Here is a 22665-nt window from a genome sequence, read left to right as displayed (position 1 = left end):
TCTGACTGACAATGATAAATATTTTGTAAACGTATAGTGAAAAAAACTAAAATACTAATCAACCCAAGAGGAATTTCTACATGTTGTGCCTCCGGAATGCAATGTTACAAAACCCTATGACAACAAAATAGAACATCTGCTCAAATCTGGTTTTCCGGGAAAATCCAAACGTGGTGTGGATTGGTCAGTCAAGAGCCTTTGACACCAGGTTAAAGATAATGAATTATGTATTGATTAATCATAATTTGGTCAGAATTACACTGAAGGAGGTTGACCGCCATGGGGCGTTATGGATGGACACTAACACCCCGGTGTTAAGCCTGTAAGGAATTGGCGTTATGAAGTAATTCACCCAGAAAAGAGAACCATGGCTCAGTTATCTAGGATGGGGAGATTTCCTGCATCACGACACAGGTCAACAAACACATAAAGATACCACATGGATCATGGCGGAGACTATGTGAGATGAGCTAGCTCATGTAGCCTGGAGGACAGTGCCTTTAGTGCCTTTTGTCCATCCATTCTTCAACTACCACTCACCCCTCTATGTCTCAGTCCATTTGCTTTCTCTACCTCCCTCTCCTCCTCCGCTCCTCTCTCTGTGAACCTGCCCTAGAGCTGTCCTGTCATAGGCTATGTGGGTGAGTGGCAGTGTGGTAGATATGCTACATCTACCCAATAAAATCCATTTCCATGGTTATATCCTTGTGTAAATGTTGGAGTTGGCTGGAATCTGAATCCTATAACGTCTCTTTAATGTTCAGTTACTGACAAAGGATAGGTAGTCATATTTCAATACATATTACATTGGCTTACTCTTAATTCCAACCTCTATAATTGTATTTATTCACGTTCCTCCTTTCGCAGTCCCTTGCAACATAATGATGTGCCACAACACTGTCATTTTCCTTTTCTCTCGTGTTTCACACAATGAGATTATATCAAATACACCTTTCATGAGAGAAGGTCCCCTACTCCCCAGCCATTGTGAGACCTACCCACCTGCTATGCTTCACTTCAGTACATAGCAGTAGCGGCTCCTGCGAGGAGGAAGGGGAGGACCATTCCCCTAAGTGAAATTTCATAAAAATAAAAATGGTGAAACATATATATACTAAATATATTCATAGGTCACCAAATAATTGATTAAAATACACTGTTTTGCAATGAAGGTCTACAGTAACTTAAACAGCACTGTCTGGGGTCGCACCATGGTGTAGCCAAAGGACAGCTAGCTTCCGTCCTCCTCTGGCTATATTGAGTTCAATACAAAACTTGAATGAACTGACACGTTGTCCATGCAATCATAGAATTAGGATCAGAGAACGAAGTCAGTGTGTTGTATTGGGATTGCGCTACAGAGCATTATTGGTGTTCTATGTGTTGAGACGCTTGGTGACATTGTTGGATAGTTGAGCATTTTGGGGATATTATTCAATTCAAATGACCTTTTTCAAATTACAGGAGACGGAGGAGGTATTTTATCAATTGTTTTCAGAACTTTATTTTTGTGTCCAGTTAGTGCATGTTATTTAAATGTGCCTTGCTAACTTCAGTAGCTAGCTAACTTAGCTACCAGGGAGTGTGCAGTTTTCTCTGCCAGAATGGCCAATGCTGAAGAACCTCTTTCATTCTCTGGGGTACACGGAAAAGGTGTGAATTAAAAGCGAGGGTCGACCTCTGCCTGAGATCAGTTTCATGGAGAAGGATGAAAAGGTGAGGGCCTTCAATACCACCTGGTATCGAAAGTATAGCTGGTTAACAGGGAGCCTTTCACCAAGCCGCCTGTATTGTTGGCTTTGCCTGCTTTTTGGAAAGTCTGAGCCTTGGTTTGAACTGTAGGTTACTAATAAGAGCAGCTGCATACAGCCTATGAACCCTGTCCATCTGGTCAGGGTAAACTAATTGGTAACGTTGTGTATTTATAGTCCATTTGTGTTTCAGGAGAAAATGTGAATGTGATCAAAGTTTGTTTATATTCAAAATTGGGCTGGCTAGGGTGCCTATACGTTTTTAATCAAATTATTAACTGGAATTCATCAATAAACATAGTAGTGATGACAGATGTGTTTAAATGTTTTATAAGGCCTACAGTTTCATAGGCCTGCATGATGCAAACATGCAAACATGCATAAAGCTCAGCTCTGTGAGTTCTACTGTCTATCTGTTGTTGTCTATGTGTCTGGGTAGAGGAAATCCCCCTCCTAATCTAGTCTAAATATAATTTATATGGACAAACGGTAGCTGCAGTCTGACAGGGTTTTCATCCCCCCTGGGCCAGGAGTTTTTTTCAGTAGTTTTTTTAAACCATGTGACTGGTGTATCATAGTCCGGTGGAAAACCTTTTTACAAATGATTAATCACTGTCAAACCTTATATTTTATTTTACCTTTATTTAACTAGGAAAGTCAGATAAGAACAAATTCTTATTTACAATGATGGCCTACCCTGGCCAAACCTGGATGACGCTGGGCTAATTGTGCGCCGCCCTATGGGACTCCCAATCACGTCCGGTTGTGATACAGCCTGGAATCGAACCAGGGTCTGTAGTGACGCCTCTAGCACTGAGATGCAGTGCCTTAGACTGCTGCGCCACTCGGGAGCCCAAAAGGGTATAGGGTTCAGAGTTTTCCTAGTTAGGTTAACAGATAATGAAAAACTCCAGGCCCCAGGGGATAAAAATTGCCCCACCGCTCTGGGACCTATGGTGCCACCAGTCTGCTTGCCGTTGTCAGTTATCATCAGGTATGTGGATGATCAGGGCTTTATTCAGGAACGTTTCTTGGGCTACTTTGATGTGTCAAGTGGGCGAGATGCGCAGTCTGTGTTTGATTTCATACATTTTGAGATGTCGGAGTTTAACATCATAGAGAAACTCATCCAAACCTATGATGGCGCAGCTGTAATGGAATGTATCTGCTATTTATATTTACAGCTAAGTCCCCTCCTGTTCCCTGATTAAGATGTGATGACGACTCCACTCCACTACCATTGTAAACTTTCTCCTGACATGAACTGAACCCACGTCTCATGTGCCCGCTCATCCACTGGCACATTGAATGTTTCCCCTCCACGCACTGTGAGAACCCCTATTCATTTTCTCTCATTACTGTTTGTAGAGTCAATCACTTACGCAATCACATTATAACATCAATGATTTTACGCCTTGCTTGGACAAATTCATTCTTATCTCTTTTGTCTATCTGTGTTGTGTTATTGTTCTGGGTCTTCCCAGTCAAATCTTGTACTGCACTGGTCAAGCCTCTGAACACCTCAACTCATGCCTCATACCCTCATTCAATCACGGCTGTGATCCTTTTCCAACTGTGTAAGTAGCCCTCTCATTCCCACTCCCCATAATATTGTACTATACATGTCTTTATTAAATGCTTTAGGTTAAAATAATTCGTCGTTGATGAAATTTTGAAACACACTTTGTCGTCTCCGTGCGTTCCGCTCCTATGCCGTGGGTCTCCCATCCTCTTAAATTTTAAGTCACCAGCCTCCACTGGTATATAGTATACTACTACCCCAGTTGTTGCACAATAACCTGTATTTCTTCAGCACAAAATTGTATGTAGTAAATGTAATACAGTATTATGATTTGTGCTTTGTGTCCTTTTTTATTATGTACTGTAATTCATACAACAATAAAGCACACTTATTACATCAAAATCACACTACTTGAAGCTAGAGGGAAGATTTACACTAATTTAACAAAGCGATAAAAAAATTAAGATAAGCTTGAATGCATGAGAGAGAGAGAGTGAGTAAGATAACGGCCCTTCCTCTCAATAGACCATTAACAATTAATCTCACCAAAACCTCAGTGTTCTGTGATAGTTCATACATTGGAAAGGTAATGATTCAGCGGGTCATTATGAGATGGCTTTACTCGATCATATTTTGCTGCTCCTAGTTGTGTGAGGACAATGAAAATGAATCCGGAACAATCCCTGACTAGTTCTGGTGCTCAACTTCCCCTGTAGTAGTAAGGGTAGACATTTAGTGGTGTAGCTTTTACAGCATGAATTATTCTACCAGGAACAACGTCGCTGCAGCAAAGCCAGCTGGTGTGCGTGTTTGTTTGTTTGTTTCTAGGACAAACTCCATACCCATTTAAAAGTCCTCATGCGGTTTTCTGTCTTCATGTTTACTCTGATTAAAAAAAATGTGCCCCAATTTAACCAAAAGGGGAGCATTTAGGAGTTGGGACGGGTTGATATTTTTTAGCATCAAGCTTTTTTTTTTGCAACAGTTAATTCATTATGAGGGGATCTGTGGCTAAAAGACAGTCAAGCACGTTGTGGTCTCCATAGATTTCCTATGAAATTTGGACGTTGGCCTAATTTGTTATTTGCCCATTTGCAGGTTGCATGTGTTACTTGAGCATGTGGTGATGCACGCTTATAAGCTTGAACTCATTCCAGATAAGACACACATCGATAACTAAAGTAGTGCAAGTACCTGGTGTCTTTGCAGACACACCAAGTGAAGAGTTCACCCGAACATCCCCAGGCCCCACTTATGGAGTGGTGGAGTATGGGTAATGGCTTCTTTTTTTTCCCATACCACCTCTGAGGACACCCATCATCCACCCTGCTACCCTCTCTCCTGAACGGTAGGTGCCCTCCTAGAACTGCCTCACCAAATTGGATTAATTAAAAGCATTGCTTTGAAGTGCCAGCCTCTTATTCACAAGAGACATGGCAGGGGGGGCGCGGAGGGGCATGCAGAAATTATAATGGGAGTGGAGAGACTATGGGTGGGGTGATAAGAGGGAGGAAAGAGAGCATCTGTGGAACAGTGGGGGGAGGTGGGAAGGAAGAGGGCAGGGGAGGGAGAAGGAAAACATGAAGAGGGAGTGCAACAGAGAAAGGGGGCAAACAAAGAGCGAGGAAATAAGTGGGAGGAGGACTTTCTCTCTTCTAAAAACGTCTTACTTTTGTGGCAGTATTTCCCCAGAGCGCCTGGCATACAATTAAACACATCGATTCCCCCACTGAAGCCTCTCCTCGTCAAGAACATTGAGCAGCCATTGCAGATGGACCGCAACTCAGAGTTGGACTCCCGGGAGAAAGTTTTGGGGCTGGAAGATGGCTACTGCAACAAGACTGGTGTAACTTGAGCTTCAGCATCTAATTAGTTCCGCCACCTCTCTGACTCAATATCCTGATGATTGCGCTGGATCAGAGGCTAGTCTGTGTAGGTGCTTAAGAGGAAGTATCCATTCACAGAGGAGCATACTGTCGTTATGTAAGTTCTCTGTTCTCTGCCTCCTGCAGCTCAGCAACATTCACAGCGGCAAAGGGAGGGATTGTATGGGGAATCAGACTGGTCCTATCCTCAGTCACTTCCAACAGCACTCTCCATGGTCATTTATAAAGTTAAGTGCAATGCTTTCATCAATTTCCCAGGTCTAGTTTCCATCCATTTACACCGTTGTGTAATCCTACCAGTTGATATAGAGGCACGGCTTTGTTTGTTTTCCCGCTACCTCTTTGCACCGGTCTGAATCTTCATCTCTAGCATAAACACATACACCCCTCAGTTGTTCAGGTGGGCCAACACTAGATAAAGCTCGACCTCTTCAAACCCCCAGGGTGTCCATGTGTCAGATCATTGTGGGACCTTTTGGGCAGATCTGATACAGCAGAGCAGCGACTGAGTAATCCAACGATTCGGTGGATTTTATATCTTCCCCTGAGTAGTTATCGAGAAAATATGAATAATTCAGCAGACTAGAAATAGTTATCCTTTTTGGTGAAATATCAAACAAATAAGGATGCAGTTTCATGATAATAAAAAAAAAAAGTCAATTCTCAAGGAGCAAATGATTCTGGAAGACATGAAAACCCCCAAGCAGGAAACAATCCTAATATTTTTTTATTTTGATTGCTCTCGTTATTTTTGCTCAATGCCTTGCTGGCCAAAAGTGAGTCTTTCTGTAGGAGGGGATGTGGGTTGTTTACCGGAAACATTTGCCATGAATAAACCCACATAGCTCCACAAAGATGATCAAAATAAATGGAGGAAGCAAAATATCTGTAGAGAGAATTAGTTCCATCCAATGTTAGCACTTGGTCCAAGCTCTCAAGAGAAGGTCAGTCTTGAAGATCCTGTGCACAGTATTCTGTACTGTGAACATGACCACCCCCAATGACATTGCCTTGTTCAAATTACTGAACACATAATGTTGAGCGATTATAAACAGCTGGCAGGATATATTGCCGTTATGCTATTAATTAATGCATTAATTATACAATAAATTCTCTTGAAATTCTCATACTGTAAAATAGCAAGGAGAGAGACGATGACAAAGTTTCAAACAGGTCATAACAGCTCACCATGTAAGAGAACCACTTCTTACTAGATGGAAGGAAAATGTATGATATTGTCTTTTACCCTTGAGAATAAAAAAAGAAAATGTATCATTTCTTAGCTTTACATTTTTATTTGTTTATGTTCAACATATATTTTCTAGGATCTTTGGTGTTCCAACAGCACTTAGTTGCACATTGACTACTGTAATATACTGCATTTTACCCTTTAAAGTAGATAGAAAACCCTTCAAATCACAATCTCCTACAAAAAACATGCACGCTGAAGACACTTCCTTGTTGAGTTCACGTACACTCAGGAGATCACATATTGATAAGTGTGAGAAAAAGACACTATGGTGAGTCAGCGACAACAGAACAAATACACTCATGACCTTTAGAATTTCCCTGAAAGTATTTGTATAGGAAGCTCATTATCCTCAATTTATAAACACATTTCAGACTTGAATATATTTAAAAAACTCCTAAACAGATTTGATCCAAATTTCAATCATATCCAGAAGGTCACAGACATTTTTATTCTGGTGCACAAACATGTGAATATCACCTGTGTGAACATATGACAGTGTAATGTCTTGACCACACTGATTTTGTGATGATCTGTGAACAGTGTAAAGCATTATAACTAAATACGCTGAGTATGTAATGTGATTACATATTGCCCTTAATTGCACAGAAACTAAAAACAGGGGTAGTCGCAAAACACCCTGGGCTGTGGAGAACTGTAAGTGGAGATTTCTACTCTATATACTGTAGTTCCACTATTTAACTATGGTCTGGATTGAATTTTGAATTGATACACACGCTGCTGATTATTGTATGTTGGTGAACTGAGCAGTGGCGGTTCTAGACCATTTCAACTGGGGGGGCAAGCTGGGGCCAGTTGTACTGTTAGAGGGGCCAGTTACATTAGACATTGTTGACATATTGTTTTCTTCACTGCATTGCAGGCATTAGCAGGCAAAAGACCATGTTCATAATCATCATCGTTGCCACCGTCTAATAACGGATGTAAAAAAAGAATGACAGCAAAAAATTTGTTAGGTACAAATTATTTCATACTCCACATTTAGGGGGGCCACAAGGGGGTCCAAAATTGTTATTTCCCCCTCCAGAACCGCTAGTGGAACTGAGTAATAAAGAGCACAGATAGGTGAAAGCTGAAACAGATGAGATCATCTAACGCAATGCTGTATGAGCATCAAGGTGACCAAATCCAACGCTGCTGTTTCGCTCACTGTTTTTCTCCCACTTCAAGCCCAGCAGGACTGGAGCCCACAGGGATCAGTTGTTCAGTTCTCCTGCTCCAATTCCATTTCTCTCTCCATCTCACCCACCAGTCACCACGAAGCCACTGTAAGCTCCTGCCTTCTGATTACAACACATCCTTTCCATGAACCCTCCTGACCAACAGGACACTAGAATGCAGTCAATCACATCCTCTTCAAATACAATAGAAAACAGGTGAAAGAAAACAGTCAATTCCACACGTTAAAAACCAAAAACAAGAAAAACACGAGATGAAGGTGCTCAAAAAGAAATAAAAAAGGGGGGAAACAAAAGAAAACTGTGTCAGCTGTCTGCTCCACTTTCCAAAGGGGAGGGGGGTCTTTTCAGGAGCAGAGAGTCTGACAGATCTGGGTTAGCCTGAACCATTCTGATGCCTGATGGGTCTCTTGGTTTGTCTGTCGCAAACACTTTCCCATTACATCCCTTTCTACTCCTACCGAGATCACTCTGATATTCAGCCCAAGAACTGTAAACGAAACTTCGGTCTTCATGCTATTTCCAAGGGTCGATTGTAAACAGATGATTTTTGTATAAAATCAGAATGGTATTGTCCCTCATGGATCATACGCTAACATGAAACACATTAATGCTTGAATAACAAGCATATATTTGTCCAAATCTAATTTCACTCAGAGTCCGACGCTATGAGAGGTAATCTAGTATTTCCCATAACCTTACAGGAGTCATTACAAGCCATAATGGGACCCCTTAATTGAGGACATTAAAATGAAGATCGGCACAGTACAAGTAAGTGGTCAGTCATACAGTATAGGAAAACACTGGGGAGACAATTTCACAATCGGATAAACAATGAACATAATATATTTATCTTTTTGACAATCTTCCTGAAGTTGTTTGTAGTCAGATCAGCATATGAACCGACAAATGGTGCATTGCTCTCCTAGAAGTGATCTGAACAACAGAGATAGACAGTGCTGCTGCAGGGTCACATGACTAATGCAACTCTGGTAAATGTATATGAAAAAAGATTATGATCAACCTTACGTTATTGCTTAAGTTGGCATATCTTCTTCTATAACCAATATCTTTCTAAAACATGAACTCAACAGATACAATCACAATATACTTTTGAGAGAGAGACAGATATAAGCAGTGCAAGTTGGCTGGACCAACAGTGGCTGAGAGACAAAAACCTGCTCATAATGCGTAACTTTTCACATCCAAATATCAAAAAAGTAACCCATTCACCATGGAGCTGCAGTAAGCACTTCCAAATTCATTAATTCAACACAGTTTCCTTCACTGTCAAAACCCACCACCTTGATAGGAAAAACAATAAACAAAATGTATTATTTTTTGCAGATTACTGCTAATGGCCAAACCAGTTTTAAAAAGAATTAAGAACTGACAAATCTGTTTGAAGCACACAAAGTCCATTCAACCTAGAGAGCTTTGCCCCTGTGGTGACTCGGAATGCGATCATCACCCCTGTGCACCTCCAACTGCCTCTCTGTCACAACAACACAACCCTCAAGACACCGGGGCGGCTTGTGGGAGGCAAACTGGCCATTTTAAAGAGAGCCTTCTGGATGCATCTCCTTTTCAAATTCCATTTAGTCTTAGATGACGGGGCTCAACATACCACAGTGGATCTAGAGAAGGAATCCTACTGTATAAAAGACAACCATCACAAGACATGGGGTGACAGTTTGACAGCGTGGAAGAGATGCACTATTGTCAAAATGCTTCACTTCAAATACTTGGCACAGCATTTCGGTGTTTCAAAACAAGTTTGGAAGTTACGAGGCTGCGGATCTAGGGCTCATGATCTACATGCCACTAGTACATGTGTACTGTACCCTGTTATTATTAAATCAACCTTTGAAATACATAAGTCATGCGGTTTGTTTTCTTTTCTGGGTACAGATGAACCATTGTCACACACACATCCGACCGCATACTGTACACCAGATTCAGGCATTACACTGGGGAGGAAAGAGTAATGGTATTATCTGGTAGCAACGGCTTGTAATGCTACTAGGTTTGGCTTAACATATGACAAACTCGAGGATCGGCAATATTTGTCATCAACTATATGGTCGAGCTATTGTGACGCACTAGACAATACTCTATTTGAACTTTACAAGTCAAAACCGTGCAGTTTTATCAGTTAGACAGTATCAATATGTTGAAAAGAAGTCTAAATGAGAAGGAGGTTATGAGATCATAAATAGCAAAGAAAGGAGTCGCGTATTATTTTGTCATTAACAGCGCACAGCGATAATATCGAATATCGCCCATATTTGGAGTAGCATATGGTGGAATTGGTCTCCCGAAATATTGCCCAACCCTAAATTCTACTCTGTAATGTAACGCTGCTCTCCTATGTAGTACAAGAGATTCAAAAGTTATCTTGGGTTAGCTACATCTTTGCGAAACACTAATCAACCATGACGACTATAACGGAAGAATGAAAAGTTTTGTAACCACAAAGGGTCACATAGAACATCCTCTCTCTCTCACACAATAGAATATAATTCATAGACATAAAAAATAAAAATGATACAGAATCATCCAGTTTCACAATCAAACTGTACCAATGTGATTGGTTAATAAAATGTGCTTCTACTCAGCATATCAGCTTCATGCTAATAGTGATCAAGAGTCTTAACACGTTTTGAAGAAAGTTGCAATTTGATCATGGAATTTGGTCCTTGATGGCATTTGAAAACCACCGATCTGAAACCCTGATTGTAAAAGAGTCATTCAGGTCCACCTCCCTCCGATGGAATGGTCAAACCGTAGCTTTGGATTCTTGCACTCAATTGGGCAATGACACAAGTCTCAAATTGAAGTCAGGGCACGCAAAGGAACACCACATCCAAGAAAGAGACCAAGCCTCATCCTAGGTTGAAGATAGGTCTCATCCATCCTACTATTGGATAGAAAACAGTTCATGCAATGGAGGAGTAGGATGAAGTTTTAAGTGCCTCATTTCATTGTTGGGATTGGAAGCCTCCAGAATAAACAGTAGTCAATGTATTAAGGCTAGACGGAGGAGAGTCTTCTAGGTAGAGATCAGATGGGTATGGAAAGCACATGACCATCTATCGACTGTAGGGGTCTCCGTGGTAACTGGCACTGTAGCTGTTGTTGTTGAGAGGGGAGACAACAGGGGACAGGGTTGAAGAAGAGGAGGAGGAAGCAGAGGGCGAGTGTGGATCTAGATCATCGACAAGTCCCACACCCTCAAACGCATCGTCTGTGTCCACAGGGGTCCCATCGGCCCCCTCCTCCACCCCAATGGGCCCCTGAGGGCTGAGATGAGAAGAGACTGTGATGTACTGGGAAGGGAGAGGTGTTACTGTCCTGCTATGGGCCTCAGAGGGCTCTAACAGGAAGGCTGAGCTTTCACCCAGCTGCATGCTCTGGTGGGTCAGAATACGGGAGGTGGGCTCTGTGAACGACAGAGTGCCACGGTGGGGCGGAGAGAGGGACGTCCAACCATCACCACCACCCTGACCCCTGCCCTGGGTGCCTCTGCCCCCACCCTGAGCCTCTGTCCCAGTCTGGGATCCGCGGTGGCTAACGATGACGCTGTTACCGAAGCTGCCCATGGTGGTGCTCTGCTCCCTCTGGACCACGGCCGTCGTACCACCCTCAGGGATCAGCCCGCGGAGCCGAGAAACGGCGTCCTCCCCACTGCCCCGGTCTTGAGATTCCCCTGGGGAGAGGAGGAAAAGACACGGAGAGCTTTGTAACACATACAGTAGAAACCGTTACATTCATTTCCTCAATGTTGGATTCACTTCATTACTGAAGCAAAAACATGTTGATTCGCAATGTCCTACTTGCTCAACATCTTGTTTGCACCTAACTACAACACACACATGAAAAACAAACCATTTCCACTTTTTACACAGATGCATGTCCTCTGCTTGGCGGTTGAGAAACTGCCTCCATAACTGTAACCAGACAGTATAAACTATTTGAGGGAAGGTGGAAGTGGCAGGCATGACGTGATCGAGGTGGGCCTCTTCTCTGTGATTTGGCACGGCGCGGCGATATCTACGCTAGCCGTAGCGCTAGCCCTAATGAAGGCCGCGTTACCTGACAGGGGAAGAATATAGGTATTTACAAGGCTGGCTAATGTCGCAGTGTCCAACTAGCCTGGATAAATCCACTCCTAAAACAGCGTTACCAGTCTGCTCTAGCGTCTAGCCCCTACAGTAATACCACATACTGTAATCATATTAGTTGGGCAGCTGCTGTTGGTGCAGAGTTCAACTTATCCCAATCCCCTATTGAAAGGAAATCAAAGATTATTTTCCGAGCCTAAAAAAAAATATATTAAGCAACATCTCGGAGAAAGTGCAGCCAAATAAATCTTTGAAACTAGACAGCTGTGTACTGTAACATCAGCGGAGTATGAATAGAGTGAGTCATGGTGCAACTCAGTGTTACGCCTATCTGTCAAGCACACATGGTTATTTGGCTTTGCCACAACGTGATTGGCTGTTTACACCCATAAATGTAAAAAAATATATATTCCTCTACAGGCAAAATACTGTATATGAAGATTACTGAGCGAACGTTGACAGCCTAAATGTTTCGCAAGCACACTTAATGTGATGCGGAGAATGAAAATGAGAGAGTGAGTAGGCTGCCTCTAGCGATGCATGGAGAAGCCAGACTGACAGATCAGAGTACTGGGTGTTATCTGTCAGTCACGAACTCTCCCGGGACTCTGCAAAGAAATTCATAATGAAATTTGTGTCAAAAACAAAGCCACAGTCAGAAGCACACAAGTGCAGTACCATAAGGTGGAAACACGGCAACTTTAGCATCCAAAACTTCAGGCATTCAGGATATGAACAAAGTACTTTTTAAAAAGTATTATTGTACTTATGGCTGTCCCTTCTACTGAAAACAGGAGGCATCTGCATTGTTGTTTTTGTCAGGCGCTTAAATTGTTGGGAGTACGAAATGTGTCAATTTGGAAGAGTAAACACAGGCTGTATGTTTTTGTTCTTCATTTGAATTGGGCTCCAAGCAACCATAAAAGTTTATGAACAATGGTATTATACCGTTATCTGCAGAATTACACTGAGTGTGCCAGCAGGACAGTGGCCCTGGCAATGCCATTATTCGTATGGATGGGACTACTACTGTACATTGGAAAAACATTCAAAAGAGCTACTGCTTACAATGTACAATACTATTTTTCGCACTGTGTTTGCTGGCAACAGTTACATCCACTCCAGTTTATGGCTACTGTATTCACTACGCACATTACGATCATTTGTGGTCTATAGATCATATTCACTAGAGTGTAAGAAATGTGTGAGCGTCGACAACTGGGCTGTAATAATCCCAGCTGTAATAAAGCTCTGTTGCCCCTACAAGGGAGAGGCCATTAACGGGTTTAATGAAGGGGAGAATATGAGGGAGGGAGGAAGAGGGAGGCCTCCTCCCTCCGTGTCCTCAACCCCAGAGATAAGGAGACAGTGAGTACTGACAATCATCTCAAACAATGACCAAATGTATTTATCACAGCCAACCCCCCCTGTTGACTGACTGGTCTTGCTAATGATGTGGTGGTAGAACGGTGTTAAGATCATAGATAAAGAACTGAGATGACCTCGTAGATTAGGCACTGCGATGTTTTCTCTGACTCACCTGGAGCTACATTATGTCTCCTATTTGGCAGCTGTTTTGCTCGCAGGCAAAGATTGTCTCGACTTTTAACACTATTTTGTGGCGTATAATGACACCACAAATGCCACTCAAATATGAGATAAGATTCTATTTACACTGAGAATCAGGTGTGAGGAGGAGGACTGGATGGGGTTACCTGGGTTAGCCAAGGTGGTGCTGGCCTCTGTGGAGGCCTCGGCTGACAGAGACGGTGTCGTCTCTGCGCTGCTGCCTGGATGAAGGTCCCTTATGTGCCCAGCAACTTCGGGGAGGAAGGAAATAAAACGCAGCACATGTTGAGACCGTGTTCGCTGGGAGAGAATGTACATTTACCTTTCATTTTGTACGGTTTAGAAAACATGCGTGCCTTGGTGACGCCAACAGAATCTTGTGTTCATCGTGTAAGAGGAAAACTACATCCAGTCAGATTACAACCGTTTGCCCAGGTAAACATTCAAACTCATTCAAACCCCTCCAAAAACAAGCTCATTGTGAAGGGAATTCTTCAAGGTGATCTGCTCCAAAAAAAAGAAATACGCCAAGGAGATGGATATGTACCGTGTATAGTACCCCGTACAATGATATATTTGTCGGAATATAGATTTACTCTGACTGAGAAACCTGTGCTGTGTTTAAACCATATCCCTCAAACATGTTTCCTAAAGAAATGTTTAGTCTCAGTGAGGGGGAGAGGAATCGGATTAGCGCAGTATTTTGTGGCTCCATCTGCGAGGTGGAGAGATGAAAGCCCGCATTGAGCGGCTGCCGACGAGGTGAGCGAATGAGGGTAGTGAAGAAAGAAAAAAAAGCTCAAACGTCTCTCGTATGCAAAACTGGACTAGGGACAGTTCCTCTTATACATGTTCTCTCATACCTCCAAAATCGTGGATTTCTGATTGTGACATCAAAGGTGAATATTGGCGTGACTATTTTCACCTCTAGATCCAATCAAACCAGAGACTGACAAGGCTAGGGGATTCTACTGAAACTCGCATGGCATCAGGGAATTGGATATAAGACCTGCCAGTGGGTGGCATTCTATCTGACTGTTTGACACCACAAGGCCAGCGGCTGTGTGAGTAGCACTCTCAGTGTCAGTCACCTGTCCACCTGCTAACTGAACTGCAGAACATTTTTAGAGTGGAAGTTTTCCCACAGTGTATAGCATTGACGGGTACAAATCCATTTAGGTTTTCCGCCTTAGAAGGGATGACGGGACGTTTACAGTGATGGATCACACCCATTTACCTTAACGACGACGCATCTTGATAAGTAGGTGACAAGACAAGCCTTGGTTGGTTAACCACAAAGAAATAAACAATGTACAGTACAAAAACTGTATGGTTACGTTTCAGGTCTAAGATGATTCTCATTCAAACCATTCAACCATAGTTCAGTGAAAAAGTAAACTGAAGATTTTAAAGATGATTTCTCCCTCACCCCACCCATATACGGTATGACCTGTGTAATTACACGCTTTTCAATATACTGAAAGTTTTCCGGTCGTTAAACTGGAGGGGTTTCTTGACGACCCAGATAGTAAATGGTAAGTCCTGGGGGGCCTCTATTGCTACTGTTGATTAGTCAAATATCCTCAGTCTATTCTCCATTTCCCCATCGAACAGCGGGAGGCGCCATTTAAAATCCTCTTCGGTGGAGTAAGGGAGCGTCTGCTTTATTGCTCAGCCCTGTGTCATCTCCCAAGTGTGGCCCCAAAAATACAGAAGGTGTTGAGGGAACGTTTCCTCCGTACCCACACGGCCTCTTATTGGCACATCAGAGGACCAGCGCTGAGCATTTCCTATAGTCTCTCTGACTCTCCCGCTCTCTCTCTCTCTCTGTGGGATAAATGATCATTTGGCCTAATAATGCAACTCAGGCGCTTTAGCTTCATCACTGTCCTGACAAATTGATTGCGGCTGATTTACCTGCGCGGTGGGCTATTAGGGCTCTCCGAAGTGTGTCGCTGCCTTAATGAAAGCAGGTGGGAAGTGTCACCTTGTGTTTAATACCTCTCCTCTGCACAAAACACAGGGTGTCTGACTGGCTGGAGGGGACTCGACTCAAACGGAATCTTGGCTAAAGTCACTTTGCCGGGTGGGCGGGTGTAACAGAGGTGCTGGTTGACTTCTTTTGGGGATCATTCGGGAATAGGATAAATCGGAACTACTTAACTAAAATGACATATTAGGCCTTACACAAAAGAGAAAGTAAGACCCTGGGCAAGAGTCGTGCCGAGTGTCCTATGAGACAGATATTCTTTGAAGCACAATGGCTCGACTGCCAAGGCATAAATACGGTGTGTAATGACTCTATCATGATAAAATGTGATCATCCTCTCTCACAGTGCTGCTAATCCATTTCAAATGAACACGTCGAGCAATGTTTGAATACAACTTGGTGAACAAGAGTTGGGCCTGAGGAGTGCGCTGTTCAATGCGATGCGCGGAGGCGTGTTCCCAATGCCTGCTCTATCCAACGGCAAATGCTCCATCAGGCATGCACTGGAGAGAGCTGCTAAAGAGTCACTTGAGGCATCACAGCCGTGGAGATGCGGATTAGTCAAACCAGCCAGCCCGCAGTATGTGGATGGATGATTCAGATCCGAATGATACGTAAATGTAATTTCCCTTTGCACCAGGCCCAACGGGCAAACGCAATTGCAAAGTTGCTCATTCGTTGGGACTATTTTGACCTACAGTCAATTTGCACTTACGCCAATAATATTATGATGAATAAATTCAGGTTTAAATCATTAAAAATCTTTTCTTTGTGATGAGTAATATTAGGCATCCTGATAGTGGTGTTTCGTACCTCCATCATTTTGGGGGAAAATTGTCAAATACACAATTTGCATACAATACCTCCATCTACCACTGAAAACTCCTTGGATGATATAGTTCAGATAATATTAGATATTATGAAACCTAACTTCAGGTTTGGGTAAGGAAGTAGGCATCATGTAAGATTCTCTTACAGCGTTTCTTATATAAGAGGGACTCAAGTCTTTTTTTTATGGGAAGGAAAACACTCCACTTCAAGAAATAGGCACATTTCCACTCGAGAGTAGCAGCGTCTGAGCAGTCAACTTTTGAAGGGCGGCGGGTTGGAGTCAAAGCAATCAACCTTAATTACCCTCGAACTCCTGGACACCTGTCAGAGAATCTTCTCATAGCTCAACCTGTATGACGAGGACCATGACAGAATGAACAGACATGGTCAGAACTGGTTCCAAGTGAGGTACAGTTAGTACCCGCCTACATACAGTACAGTGGATCTCTATCCCCCAATAGGGGAGTAGAAACGGAGATAAATGTTAAGTGCCGGATACGATTGGATGAAAGGTGAAAGGCCCTTGTTTTATGATGTACAAAACATCGTTTTTTGCTTGAAATACTGTAACTTATTGAAGGCTTGGCGTGAGACCTTGTTTTCGAATTTCTCGCCGGGTGTTTGTTTCAATCATTCATTTGTAATGAGTATAACGGAGGTGTGCTAATGCTCTCGCGACGTAATGCCTCGTGCACAACATTCCAGCTGAGCCGAAATGGACTGTGGTGCTCCGTTTGTGGATATTGACTCTTATGGAATTGAGTCTAAAACCCCTTTAGACAGTACCTTAAGAAGGCCCAGACACACAAAAGTGGACCATGCAGGTCTCATTTTCTCTGCCAGCGCTCACGTTCCCAGATGTGCCACTGGGAAACATAAAGATACAGTAATGGAAATGATATTTCAGTGCCCCAAGAGAGACGTGTTTTGGATGAGACCCAATATCACGACATCTATTTATGTGATCTGTTACTAAGACAGTTAAATGCAGAGATATCGGGTAATTGGTATTGCTATATTACCACTGGGACAACAGACAACTAATGGTCCACTTCACCTGATTTAGGAACCAAGAGCAATTCAGAGGTTATTGTCTTAAAGGGAAATTTCACTTCTTTAAAACATTTTTTTTTACTTCACATTGATTATCTCCAGCACCACCTCAACATATGTGAAAATGGCACCTTTCTGTTTTATAGTAAAAAAAAGATAGGAAGTATAAGTATTTCCAATGACATCATTGATGCGCATCATGTGATTTTATCCAATTATGAGTAGGCATTGCCTACTAATTGGTTGATGATGTCATTGGAAAGACACGGTATCTTCCTCTATCTTTTTTTACCACAAAATATAGAAACACGGCATTTTCACATACAGTATGTTGATGTTGGGGTGGTGCTGAAGATGATGAATAGGAAGTTGAAAATTTGTGAAATGTACCTTTAATTAACTAAACAAGTATTTGCTTCCTGTTGCCAGGTACTGTATGAGCCATTGGTGCATGCCTTTGAGGTCTTTGTTCTGCTCTGTATGGAATGAGGTCAAGGAGGTTGTTAAGACTGATTGCAATTAGGTTAAGTCCTAAATGCCAAATTCGTCAAATGAAAAGGATTCCATAAAAAGTGAATTCAATTATGACGCTACTAATTTGCCAGGTTGTATTTCCTGACAGCAACGAGGAACAAATTCCCCATTAATGAAAAAACGCAGCCGTTGTAGAAATGCACTGAAACAGAACAGCAGAAAGTGTTGTGCAGTAAAATGGAACCTAGTTGTGAATTCAGTGATGGGGTGATCATTACCATCACCGACCATCCAAGAGGGTCGCTAGCTGATATGATTAAAACCAGAATGGGGATTTACACAGTTCACTCGCTCAATTAATGACAAATTGAAAGTTCTTACAATATGCTTGAGGGGAGCGTTGGGCTCTCTGCATATATATTGCATATTGTGACTTACCTGTTAAGACATTACATAGTTGAACAGCTCAGTATTATGAAAACGATATACAGTGCCTTCGGAAAGTATTCAGACCCCTTGACTTTATCCACATTTTGTTAGATTCCAGCCTTATTCTAAAATTGATTAAATTGTTTTTCCCCCTCATCAACCTACACACAATACCCCATATTGACAAAGCAAAAACAAGTTTAGATTTTTCTGCAAATGTATTTAAAATAAAAAACGGAAATATCACATTTACATAAGTATTCAGACCCTTTACTCAATACTTTTTTGAAGCACCTTTGGCAGCGATTACAGCCTCGAGTCTTCTTGGGTATGACGCTACAAGCTTGGCACACCTGTATTTGGGGAGTTTCTCCCATTCTTCTCTGCAGATCCTCTCAAGCTCTGTCAGGTTGGATGGGGAGCGTAACTGCAAAGCTATTTTCAGGTCTCTCCAGAGATGTCCGATCGGGTTCAAGTCCGGGCTCTGGCTGGGCCACTCAAGGACATTCAGAGACTTGTCCCGAAGCCACTCCTGCGTTGTCTTGGCTGTGTGCTTGGGGTAGTTGACCTGTTGGAAGGTGAACCTTCGCCCCAGTCTGAGGTCCTGAGCGCTCTGGAGCAGGCTTTCATCAAGGATCTCTCTCTGTACTTTGCTCCGTTCATCTTTGCCTCCATCCTGACTAGTCTCCCAGTCCCTGCCGCTGAAAAACATCCCCATAGCATGATGCTGCCATCACCATGCTTCACAGTAGGGATGGTGCCAGGTTTCCTCCAGATGTGACACTTGGCATTCATGCCAAAGGTCTTTCCTCAGACCAGAGAATTTTGTTTCTCAGAGTCTTTAGGTGTCTTTTGGCAAACTCCAAGCGGGCTGTCATGTGCCTTTTCCTGAGGAGTGGCTTCCGTCTGGCCACTCTACCATTAAGACCTGATTAGTGGAGTGCTGCAGAGATGGTTGTCCTTCTGGAAGGTTCTCCCATCGCCACAGAGGAACTCGGGAGCTCTGTCAGAGTGACCATCGGGTTCTTGGTCACCTCCCTGACCAAGGCCCTTCTCTCCCGATTGCTCAGTTTGGCCGGGCGAACAGCTCTAGGAAGAGTCTTGGTGGTTCCAAACTTCTTCCATTTAAGAATAATGGAGGCCACTGTGTTCTTGGGGACCTTCAATGCTGCAGAATTGTTTTGGTACCCTTCCCCAGATCTGTGCCTCGACACAACCCTGTCTCTGAGCTCTACGGACAATTCCTTCGACCTCATGGCTTGGTTTTTGCTCTGACATGCACTGTCAACCGTGGGACCTTATACAGACAGGTGTGTGCCTTTCCAAATCATGTCCAATCAATTGAATTTACCACAGGTGGACTCCAATCAAGATGTAGAAACATCTCATGGATGATCAATGGAAACAGGGAGCACTTGAACTACATTTCAAGTCTCATAGCAAAGGGTCTGAATTCTTTTGTAAATAAGGTGTTTCTGTTTCTTCTTTTTATAAAGTAGCAAAACATTTGAAAAACCTGTTTTCACTGTCACTATGGGGTATTGTGTGTAGATTGCTGAGGATTTGTATTTATTTAATCCATTTTAGAATAAGTCTAACGTAACAAAATGTGGAAAAAGTCAAAGGGACCAAATACTTTCTAGATCTAATAGACAGGGTCAATGCTGGAGGGACTGGGGGAGAGAGACATGGGTATAGATATAGGTAGACCTTACTGTCTGTTGCTCCGGAGGCCTGGGATGTGCTGGGAACCTGTGGATCTCGGTCGGTCTGTGTTTCGGCATTCTGAAGCTGTAGGACGGGTGTCTGTGTGCCTTGTGATGTCACAACGGGGGTAGGGTGACGGGGCTGGAGACCGATGGCGTTCATAAGTCCCATGTCCCTTTCAGACCTCAAGGGGGCCCTGCTGCTCCTGCAAAACCCAGCCACATGGTCAGCGCTGATCCATATGGATGTAAGTGTGTGTATGACACTTGAGTGTTGGCATTGCATTTTGTTGAAACACAACTTACTGTTGTGAGCAAAAGGGGAGAGTCCAATGTCAATACACAGAACTAGTGCTGCCTTTACTTTGACAGACATGTAAGCACAGTTCAGAGAATGCCTGCTAGACAGAAGACTTGCATATCTCCATTGAAGAAAAAAACTCTACTTGCACATCCCCCTTCTCTGAAAGCCACATATACCTTGCCATTGTTCTCACACACACCATCCTCAAAGGCCAACCCCTGCCAATTCTCACCCTGGTCGCTCTCCGTCGTGGCTCTCACCGGTACCACCGCCTCGATTGTTGTTGACAGCAAATACGAGCTCACTGTGCTCAGCGGGGCCGTCTCCGTCTGACTGGGCATCTCTGGAGGGGAGAGACGAAGGAGAGAGAAAGAGATAAAAAGAGAAAGAAACAAAGAAAAGGAAAGAGAGAGGGACATTGTACAATGAGTCAGTACTATCATATCATTAATGTTTCATAATTTGGTCATATTTGTATGTTAAATCAGAGAACTAAAAATGTTCAGTTCCAATGTTCCACTTGTCATGTCAGACCTATACAGCAGGATATGCTAAAGCTTTCAATAAGTTACAGTACTTCAAGCAGAAAAGGATGTTTTGTACGTCATAAAACAAAATGTTTTGCTAGACAGAATGAGCAGTCCATACATTACCAACAAGCAGATCCCTCACAATAGTCCCCAGCATTAAGATGAGAAATCTTTTGTGCTGCTTCATTGCGTCATAGCTCAAAATGACACAACGTTGATTGACGCAGGTTATCAGACCTGGGTGCATCCACAACTATGATTTCATCGGATAAAAATCAATTCAGGGCAAGCACTCCGGCTATCTTCCGCGTAGAATATAAATAAAACGTACATCATTTTACCTTGCAGTGAAACAGTTGATATCGTTTTCATAATACCGCACTGGTCTGAGAATCTGACCAATAAGTGTCTGTTCCACTGATGTTGAGCCATAAAATGACCTCAAGACCTTCAATTCACATTTAAAACATTCCTGTCCAGTAGGATTGGATTAAATCTTTAAACAGAGACAGAATGGTACTGGAGTTCACCTAGAGGCAGTTTTTGGTATTTTAATCCTGCAAAATGATCCAGAATTATTTCTTAAATGGGGGTGGCACTGTACGTTGGCCCAGTAACCAGAAGGTTGCTAGATCGAATCCCCGAACTGACAAGTTAAAAATCTGTCGTTCTGCCCCTGAACATGGCAGCTAACCCAGTCATTGTAAATAAGAATTTGTTCTTAACTGACTTGCCTAGTTAAATAAAGGTTCAATTAAAAAAAAAAAAAATCTATTGTTTTTTAAGTTCATTGTTTTTATCAACGTTTCGTTTTTTTGATAGTTTATCAAGTATAGAACATATGAATTCTTCGCTTTTTAATCATCAACGTTAAATTAGTTAGCTACTTCTCCAACCGCTCCAATCAAATAGCAAATTGTTTGGATTCAAATACCAGCCGAGCTAGATCTTTCTAGATCCTCCACACAGAAGGATTCCTCAGAAGTTTTAAACAGATTAAAACAACCCTGTGTAAGGACCTTAAGAACAGCCTCTCGATACGGGCTCCTACGGAAAACATGGTGATCACGGGCCTGGCCATTTCTGCAGGCTGACCCTCGGGCAAATTACGTCACCCACTCCAAGCCAATACAGTCCATACAGAGAGCAGTGGAACAACCAAAATGTAATGAACGTTTTTACACCAATGCCTTCACATGTCGTGCACTCTACAATCTTCAAGCCTTAACAAGTCTCCTCTTTTGTATGAGTTTATCTCAGAGAATGATTTTGACCTGATCTGCCTCACTGAAAAATGGCACAAAGAGGGGGACTTTGAGCATCTAGATGCGGCAGCTCGTCCTGGATATAAATTAATTGAAAAGGCGCGAGGGGCTGAAGCTCATTGGCTATAACTCTAATTGCTAGGGGGCTGGGCCGCGGTGGGGAAAATGTAGGGGAAAAGGGTGCAGCACAGCTTCCAGAAAAACAGTCCCTTTCAAAAATAAATGGCTAATTTAGTTAAAACAGTAATTCTGCTCATAGATTATGCATGTATGAACTAAACATTCAGCCCTAAATGGGAGGTTAAAATACTTATTAGTCGCCAAAGTTCCAGAGCATGTCTTTAAGTCACACCCAAATAGATTGTGGCATGAGTGTTGGGAGAATGCAAGCCCTCCATAAAGCCTGGTAACATTGAATAGCTAGAGATAGTCAAGCAGTTGGTTTCTGGGAAGACAGCACCATTCAAATGCATCTATCAGCTGTATCTTAGACGGATTAATAAACTGCATCTTATTAGAATAATTAATCAACTGCATCTTATTAGAAGGATTAATAAACTGCATCTTATTAGAAGGATTAATAAACTGCATCTTATTAGAAGGAAACTAGAAGGAAACGAGCAAAATAAGTTTCCATGTTCCATTAATCCTCAACTGCATCTTATTAGAAGGATTAATAAACTGCATCTTATTAGAAAGATTACTAAACTGCATCTTAATAGGATTAATAAACTGCATCTTATTAGAAGGAAATTAGTAAAATAAGTTTCCATGTTCCATTAA

At 42.5% G+C, this 22665-nt stretch overlaps 1 protein-coding gene across 4 annotated transcripts in view; it reads right to left on the bottom strand.

The window, feature by feature from the left end:
* Positions 1-6431: 6431 nt before the first annotated feature.
* The window catches only part of LOC106561945 (activating molecule in BECN1-regulated autophagy protein 1A), a 113359-nt gene continuing 97125 nt past the window's right edge, over positions 6432-22665 (bottom strand). For all 4 annotated transcript variants that reach the window (XM_014126406.2, XM_045689022.1, XM_014126404.2 and 1 more), the window contains 4 exons: positions 20320-20430; positions 19793-19989; positions 13447-13551; positions 6432-11316 (listed from right to left, as the gene is read on the bottom strand). In XM_014126406.2, the coding sequence (XP_013981881.1) occupies positions 10700-11316; positions 13447-13551; positions 19793-19989; positions 20320-20430 (1030 nt within the window). In that variant the 3' untranslated portion in view covers positions 6432-10699. The remainder of the gene's footprint in view (positions 11317-13446; positions 13552-19792; positions 19990-20319; positions 20431-22665) is intronic.

This window comes from Salmo salar, chromosome ssa11 (genome assembly GCF_905237065.1).
Source record: "Salmo salar chromosome ssa11, Ssal_v3.1, whole genome shotgun sequence".
NCBI classification, from domain to species: domain Eukaryota; kingdom Metazoa; phylum Chordata; class Actinopteri; order Salmoniformes; family Salmonidae; genus Salmo; species Salmo salar.
Note: the sequence above shows the minus strand (reverse complement) of the source record. Positions and strands in the feature narration are given on the sequence as shown.